The sequence below is a fragment of the Ruditapes philippinarum genome, unplaced genomic scaffold (genome assembly GCF_026571515.1).
Source record: "Ruditapes philippinarum isolate M1 unplaced genomic scaffold, ASM2657151v2 ctg2114_1_1_1_1, whole genome shotgun sequence".
Lineage (NCBI taxonomy): Eukaryota > Metazoa > Mollusca > Bivalvia > Venerida > Veneridae > Ruditapes > Ruditapes philippinarum.
The window spans coordinates 341,759-350,272 of record NW_026859460.1 but is presented as its reverse complement, the minus strand read 5'-3'; the positions used below and the strand labels follow the sequence as shown (position 1 = coordinate 350,272).

The 8,514-nt window shown below is 32.6% G+C and overlaps 1 protein-coding gene across 2 annotated transcripts in view; it reads left to right on the top strand.

The window, feature by feature from the left end:
• Positions 1 to 8,514, top strand: part of LOC132756577 (uncharacterized) — a 34,521-nt gene that overhangs the window by 358 nt on the left and 25,649 nt on the right. Inside the window, exons 2-8 of one of the 2 annotated variants that reach the window (XM_060747684.1) lie at positions 2,036 to 2,250; positions 2,790 to 2,875; positions 3,633 to 3,749; positions 5,393 to 5,626; positions 6,723 to 6,843; positions 7,368 to 7,478; positions 8,031 to 8,202. In XM_060747684.1, the coding sequence (XP_060603667.1) occupies positions 2,109 to 2,250; positions 2,790 to 2,875; positions 3,633 to 3,749; positions 5,393 to 5,626; positions 6,723 to 6,843; positions 7,368 to 7,478; positions 8,031 to 8,202 (983 nt within the window). In that variant the 5' untranslated portion in view covers positions 2,036 to 2,108. Of the gene's footprint in view, positions 1 to 1,750; positions 2,251 to 2,789; positions 2,876 to 3,632; positions 3,750 to 5,392; positions 5,627 to 6,722; positions 6,844 to 7,367; positions 7,479 to 8,030; positions 8,203 to 8,514 lie in introns of those variants that run through there. The other variant, XM_060747683.1, reaches the window with a different exon arrangement.

The window sequence follows — 8,514 nt, the reverse complement described above, 5'->3', positions numbered from 1 at the left end:
GGATAAAGTAAAGTAAAGAGTCTTCATACAACTAAACAATTGAGGCCTAGTGAGGAAGAAAGAGATTTAGGTATCGTCATTCCCCCTAACTTCGTAAGGATTTGCAATTTCGACATCACATAAGTAATTGTATCAATCTGGGACATAAGATCTTATGTCCCAGTATCAAGAAAGCAAATAAAATAACTGGATTGGTTAGAAATACCTTCTTTAAACATGTAAATTATAAAGCAATTTCGGAATCTTTATAAAACACTACTACAGAGACATAGATTACAGAGATAATTAAGCAGCTCCTATAAACTCCATTGAAATATCACTCATGCCTATCAAAAAGTGAAAAATTAGGCATTTTGTAGCAAATAGAACTTCATGGATGTACATTTGATCCTTTAATATTATATACCATTTGAAAGGTAAATCTTTTATCTATTGCTGCATGTTCAAATATTGGTAACTTTCAACGCCTTTCACTTAGAAAAACATGGCAGAACATACACTGTACTCACTGAGCCAGTTTTTTTGTCATTTGAATAGTTTTGTAACAAAAATTATTAAGTAGTTCTCTTCAAAAATTGATGTAACATTTATTTAAATGGGAACTGTAAATATTTTTACCTCCAGCCATAGACAAATGCATAAGCTTTCAGAAAATGTATTATTTTAATGATTTTGATATCTGGTTAATAAGTTTTACTTGCTACAAGTTTTAAGTTTAGCGGGCACGCATGATATTTTTACTGGCTAGGAAGTTGCCTATCTCTGTTATCTATGTCTATGTCTCTGACTAATATAACAGTTATAAGACCACACCTTGAATATGGAAATATTATTTGGAGTCCAAGATTTAAAAAAAGATATTAAAGCAGTCGAAAGAGTTCAAAAAAGAGCAACAAAGATGGTTCAATGTATCAGAAATTTATCATATGTAGAAATATTAAAAATTCTGGAAATTCCTACTTTTGCTTACAGAAGATTTAGAGGTGATATCATACAAGTATGGAAATTATTAAACGGGAAGGAAGATATAGATTATAATGTATTTTTTGAAAAAGCACAACTTGATAATCATCACATCAGAGGCAATTCTATGAGGTTGAAAATAAAATCATGTTAAAAGGAAATAAGAAAACATTTCTTCTCATTAAGAGTTAGTACCAGAATGGAATAGATAACATGTTACGTACCAGATAGCCTGTGGTATGTTCACCAACGCTGAATTCGTTAAAAAAATTGGCCCCGCCCCAGGGGGTCATTGATTTTCCCTATATGCATATAGTTAAAACTTAAAAAAGTCTTCTTTTAAAGAACTCAAAGAGCTAGAGCTAAGATATTTAGCATGAAACATGTTCTAATGGGTATCTACCAAGTTTATTCAAATAAAAGCCCTGGGGTCAAAATTGGCCCCGCCCCAGGGGGTCATTGATTTTCCTGATATGTATATAGCACTTTTTAAAACTTAAAAAATCTTCTTTGAAAAAAAACCCACATTATAGCTAGAGTTTAGATATTAAGCATGAAACATCTTCTAGTAAGTGTCTACAAAGTTTGTTCAAATAAAAGCCTTCAAGGGGTCAAAACTGGCCATTGTTTTTTACTATATGTGTACAGTAAAAACTTAAAAATCTTCTTTTAAAAAACCCAATGAGCTAGAGCTTAGATGTTTAGCATGAAACATCTTCTTATGGGTGTCTACCAAGTTTGTTCAAATAAAATCCAATGGGTTAAAATTGGCCCCCGAGGGGGGGGGGGAAGATCAGTGTTTTTCATTATATGTGTGTAGTAAAAACTTAACATCATGAAACATCTTCTAATGGGTGTCTTCCAAGTTTGTTCAAATAAAAGCCCTGGGGTTTATACTGGACCCGCTCCGGGGGGCCTATATACAGGTGAGCGATCTCAGGGCCATCATGTGGCCCTCTTGTTTTACATACAAACATCAAACATGTATATATATAATGTCACTGCATGCAAAGAGATTGGAATTATAAGTAGATAAAATACCAACATTCAAATTTGAATTGAAACATTTCAGACAGATGGAATGATAATTAATTCTTTGTTGTTGAAGAGTATGGGTTAATTGAAACAAAACAACAAAGCACAACATGTCAAGAGGGAAGGAAGATGTTGTGTCTAACAGACCAGTGGGAAGTGATATGGTTGAGGCAGTGTTTTCAGGAATGCTTGACAAGTTGCCTGATAAAGAGTCTTCAGTTGTACGGATATTTCTCAGCTCTACTTTTACTGGTAATAACAAAAAATGAATTTTCTGCCACTTAATTGACTGGTATGGGTCCAAAATGAAGAACAAGGCATGCCATATTATAACTACAATATTTTTGAAAAAAGTGCACAATATTTCAGGACAAGAGTGAGAACATTTGAATTTACATAGTGATTTTGAATAGTGATAGGGCTGTCATTGAAAATTGCTATATTTTTTTATCATTGATTAACAACATTCAATTCAATATTGATACACAATTTGGAATGATATAAGTATGAAATAATTAAAAACCTATTTCCCAATAGCTTGTGATAATGTATTTTCTTTGTATTAATGTCAGAAAAGTCACTTCTTGCTCAAATTGTTTTAGCTATCTTGAACCCTGAATATAATTTTCAGAAGTCAATGAGAAATAATAACAAATGAACTTAAACACGCTTTTTTTACTATATATATGTTGTGTTAGTGATGTTGCTTCCTCTGTACAAACTTTATATATGATATATTCACATTATTTTTTAAACTTGTAACATAATGCTGTTGTTAAATATTGTTTTAGATATGCAAGCTGAGAGGAACTGGTTGATGAAGAATGCTTTCCCACAACTGAGACAGTTTTGTCAAGAGAGAGGTCTTGATTTTCAGGTAAATTGTTTTTAATTTTACTTTGTTTTAAGTAATATGAAAATATAGAATTAAGATGAAGGTTGATGGTTCTACCTGAAATAATGCATGAATGGGGAACCTGAGGGCTTCCTTTACCATTAAAACTGGAAATTAAGTAACGGTTTGACCTGTACTGTATTGATGTGACTTAAAACCCAACAAAGCAATCATAAAATATATTTCAAATTTGTTGCAGTATTTGATGCTGAAAAACCACCTCTTAAAATGTTGGCCCTTTTACAGTTATAAATGTGTCACCTCATCCAGCTTAATTGTTTGATTAAAGCAGCATGTCTCTAGATCCATGGTTATTTTCATAAAAATTTTAAAATATTGAATATTTAATATTGTATTGAAAATCAAAATATTGTAAAGTGAGCAAAAAAGTAATTAACACATTGCAAATCTATGAAAATTAACAATAATGGGTGAAAATGTGCAAAAATATTATATAACCCTTACTGCCATAGTCACACAGTAGAGTTTATGGTGATGACTACTTCAAAATCACTTATTAATTGCATATAACATGTTAGTTACTTCTTGAATTGTGAATTTAATTTTTACTTTTTTTTCATGGTTCACAAGGTTGATTTTCTTGAAATATTTTGATCATCTGGAGGCATGTAGCTTGAAGAAGGAAATTCATGTATTGATAAAGTCACAAAATAACTTACAGGTTATCTTCCTCATACTTCAACATAACTACTGATGTCTGCATTTCTTATTTGTTTAGATTGCAGACATGCGTTGGGGAGTACGTGAAGATGCTTTAGATGATCACAAAACCACTGAACTATGCCTACATGAAATAAAAAATTGTCAGAGGATTTCAAGAGGACCAAATTTTGTGGTTAGAGTTATATTATAAATTGTTTTATCTTAAAAAAAAATACTAGTATGCTTTTATCATTTAGGAAATAGATATCATATGATTTATTGCAGATACTGATTGTATTTAATATATTTTTGCTTGTAAATTTTTTTTTATTAAATTAAGTATATTTCACATATATTATTAAATTTAATATTTTGTGCTTGAAAATTTCTTGTCTTTTAATACCATGATAACTGCGTACCAAAGTTTGTCATATTGAAGGTATTCCTCAGATATTTGTATGCAACTTGTAATACGGCCTGCTGTACAAAGTATTAATTATCTAAAAAATAATCATGATTGTTTGTCTTGAATATTATGTCTTGCAATTTATTACAGAGTTTTATAATATCATGAATTGATTTCATATGTTTCTGAGAGATTGCACATATAAGTGTACATTATGTATCTATTTGCAGGCATTTCTCGGTGACAAGTATGGATTTAGACCTATACCTTCTATTTGCAGGCATTTCTTGGTGACAAGTATGGATTTAGACCTATACCTTCTATTTGCAGGCATTTCTCGGTGACAAGTATGGATTTAGACCTATACCTTCTATTTGCAGGCATTCCTCGGTGACAAGTATGGATTTAGACCTATACCTTCTATTTGCAGGCATTTCTTGGTGACAAGTATGGATTTAGACCTATACCTTCTATTTGCAGGCATTTCTCGGTGACAAGTATGGATTTAGACCTATACCTTCTATTTGCAGGCATTTCTCGGTGACAAGTATGGATTTAGACCTATACCTTCTATTTGCAGGCATTTCTCAGTGACAAGTATGGATTTAGACCTATACCTTCTATTTGCAGGCATTTCTCGGTGACAAGTATGGATTTAGACCTATACCTTCTATTTGCAGGCATTTCTCGGTGACAAGTATGGATTTAGACCTATACCTTCTATTTGCAGGCATTTCTCAGTGACAAGTATGGATTTAGACCTATACCTTCTATTTGCAGGCATTTCTTGGTGACAAGTATGGATTTAGACCTATACCTTCTATTTGCAGGCATTTCTCGGTGACAAGTATGGATTTAGACTTTACCTTCTATTTGCAGGCATTTCTCGGTGACAAGTATGGATTTAGACCTATACCTTTTATTTGCAGGCATTTCTTGGTGACAAGTATGGATTTAGACCTATACCTTCTATTAGCAGGCATTTCTCGGTGACAAGTATGGATTTAGACCTATACCTTTTATTTGCAGGCATTTCTTGGTGACAAGTATGGATTTAGACCTATACCTTCTATTTGCAGGCATTTCTTGGTGACAAGTATGGATTTAGACCTATACCTTCTATTGCAGGCATTTCTCTGTGACAAGTATGGATTTAGACCTATACCTTCTATTTGCAGGCATTTCTCGGTGACAAGTATGGATTTAGACCTATACCTTCTATTTGCAGGCATTTCTTGGTGACAAGTATGGATTTAGACCTATACCTTCTATTTGCAGGCATTTCTCGGTGACAAGTATGGATTTAGACCTATACCTTCTATTTGCAGGCATTTCTCGGTGACAAGTATGGATTTAGAGACCTATACCTTCTATTTGCAGGCATTTCTCGGTGACAAGTATGGATTTAGACCTATACCTTCTATTTGCAGGCATTTCTTGGTGACAAGTATGGATTTAGACCTATACCTTCAGAGATAGAGACCTCAGAGTTCAAACTCCTGAAAAATGCAGCCATGAAACTCGGGCATGATATTGGCCTCCTGCTCACCTGGTACCTTTGTGACTATAACAGGGAACCAGACATGTATACACTGCAGCCAATCAGCACTCAGTATCCACAATATTTTGATCTGACACCAGCCAATTCTGGTGCCAGGCAGCAGGTAAAGAGTTGTTAAATATCATACAGTTTTAGATAATTGTTGTGCACATACATTAAACGCCCATTATGCCTCAGAAATGAAATAATTTTTATCATTCGAAAACATTTTTATTTTTGGTATCTTGTTACAGTTTTCAAAGAACTACCACATTTGCCATATACATGAACTATTTGTTTCTTCTTTTGCTCTGTTGGCAGCTGGTATAATTATAGTGTCATAGGGTTCAAAACCGGGACTCTCAGAATACCCTACCACGGCTCTACCAATTGAGCTATCCGGCCCCTTACACATCATCTCCCCTAAATAGTGAACAGTTCCTAACCGCGACATACTCTCCTGCTATATTGAAATTCGTCCTGGAATTTCACAGAGATACAGATCAATGTGAATTAAACTCTGACCTATATTCAGTCACGGTTTCCGGATGGGCACCAAATGTCACAGGTTGAGAATAATGTGCAGCCTGACAGGGACTCGAACCCGGGACCCTCGGAATACCGCACCACGACTCTACTGACTGAGTTATTCAGCTGCTAAATAGTGAACAGTTCTGAACTGTGATAATAGTGTATCACTATTTTGTATGGAAGTCAAAATACTATTTTGTTTACATTTTGCTACCTTAATGACACATTACTGCATGCTCAGTGCTATTTTTCTTCAGTTGTTAGACATCTAATATGCTTTAAATATTGTTAAACACATGTTTGACATTTCAAGGGAATTGAAAAAAAAAAATATATCTGAGACATGATGTGCCTTTAAGAGCAAAAAAAAAGTTTAAGTTTTTAAACCACCAATATGTGAAAGGTATTTGCTGTGAATTCTTGAAACTTCGTTCAAAATGCTCTAATGTATTCTGCTTGCCATATCACCATTTTAAATAAGTCACAGATTTTTATTTCAAAATAATTATACTCTTAGGTATGGGGAATTTATAAGTAACACAGCTTTCCTGATAGTAGAACCTGTCAATCAATTGTATATATAATTTTAAGCAAAATTACATGCAGGATATATTTTTTTAGTTATTTGTCTTGTAAAGAATTCAGATAACAATTGACAATTTGTTATTTACTTGTATAATGTATTTTAGGCACAGAGAGAATGGTGGGGTATAGTAGATAAATTAAGTACTCTTCTACAAGAATCTGCTGGTCGTTTATATCAGGAAGGCAAGATTTCTGAGCAAAACAAACACAAATATTTTCAGTCTGGTAGGTATCTATTTAAGTTTATTAGAAGTCTTGTTTTTTTCGAAGCCATACAAATATGCATTCAATTTGAATAACAGACACATTTATGTTGATGTATATTTTAGTTTTTCTTTTTACTTGTTATAAGTCAAGTTAGATTTTTCTAGTTTCAAAATGGGGCTTGACACCAGGTAAATCTGCAAATTCATCATTTCCACAGATAATTGAAGCCAATAAAGTGATCTAAAGTTTTAACAACCAGAATTGTAAACTTTGAAATGTGAAGAACTGATGCTTTACATCATCTGATAAGTAAAATAATCAAATCTGTCTACATGTTCTTCTGAAGATAAGTTCAAAATTGAGCATAGTTTGTTTGGTGTATACTATTGTTATCATCTTGATTGCATAACAATTCAATTCAATATTTCATTCGGCAAAAATATTTAAATGTTCATCAATAATACAACATATATACAATGGTCGTAGTGTTATAATCACAGTGTTATATCATATACATGGTAAGTTTTTTTTTCAATTTTCAGTTACAGAAAGTGAGGTGTATTCTGGGATATTGTCAGTAGATGATATAGAAGACAAAGTGCTGTGTTTCGAAAGAACTTTCATTGACTTGAACCTGAAGGACAGTTTAGCAAGTATGTTTGTAATATACTTAGTCATTTAGTATTTAAAAAGGCTGATAGTATAGAATGGATTTATATAACGTGTCAAAGACAATATGTTTATACCTCTTACATTAAAATAGCAATTTAAACAGTTTCAACAGGTTTAATGATGACATTAGAGCTTTTCTGGTGATAAAAGGAAGTCCTTGGGTTTCAATTTAGGCATTTATTTTTGGTATTGACATACAGCTTAGTAAAATAGCCATCTTAAACAACACTACATTTTGTAATATTATATATTGTTTTGAAAAACAGTAATGATGAAAAAAGATTACTATCCAACTAGCTTACGGAAAGTCGGTGGTTTTATTTTGGTGCCCGTTTGTGCTTGAAATAATGCATGGAAGGGCAGGTGAGGTCTTCCTCCACCAGTAAAGCTGTTGCCATATAACCTATACTGTGTTGGTGCGATGTAACTTAACCGATCAAAAAGTAGAATAAAAAAAAGTTAAAAAAATAATCTTATAATGTGAAAAAAAAATAAGACAAAAGGAATTGAACCTATTTTGTTTAATAATCTAGTTCGGTTCACTGATATGATAGAGGGTGCCAGGGACCATGAAGCAGACGAGTTACGTGAAAATCTACGCATGAAGAAAATTCCCGCCAAAATGAGCCCTGCTAGTCTGTACAGATATAACTTACAATGGGATAGAATTGGTGTAAATATATACAAGAATCAAGAACATATCAGGTACAGTATTCTTAAAGACATCTTGGAACACATTTACTGCTGAGGCCTCGTTTTTTTGGCTTAATTAGCTACAAAAAGAGGAATAAAAAATTGAGTTGAAAGAACAGTTTCAAGCTAAGTAAAATTTATAGGATTTTTGTCATTTAATTAATAATTACATGTATATTTCATTATGATAACTTAATTGCTAACTTATTGTGTATCATGAGACCATTTAATCTTAATTTTTTTGAACTGAAAATTTGATTGTATTAGAGTTATTATTCAACAAAGAAAATAATTTATTTCAAATTCATGACCATGTACATTTAG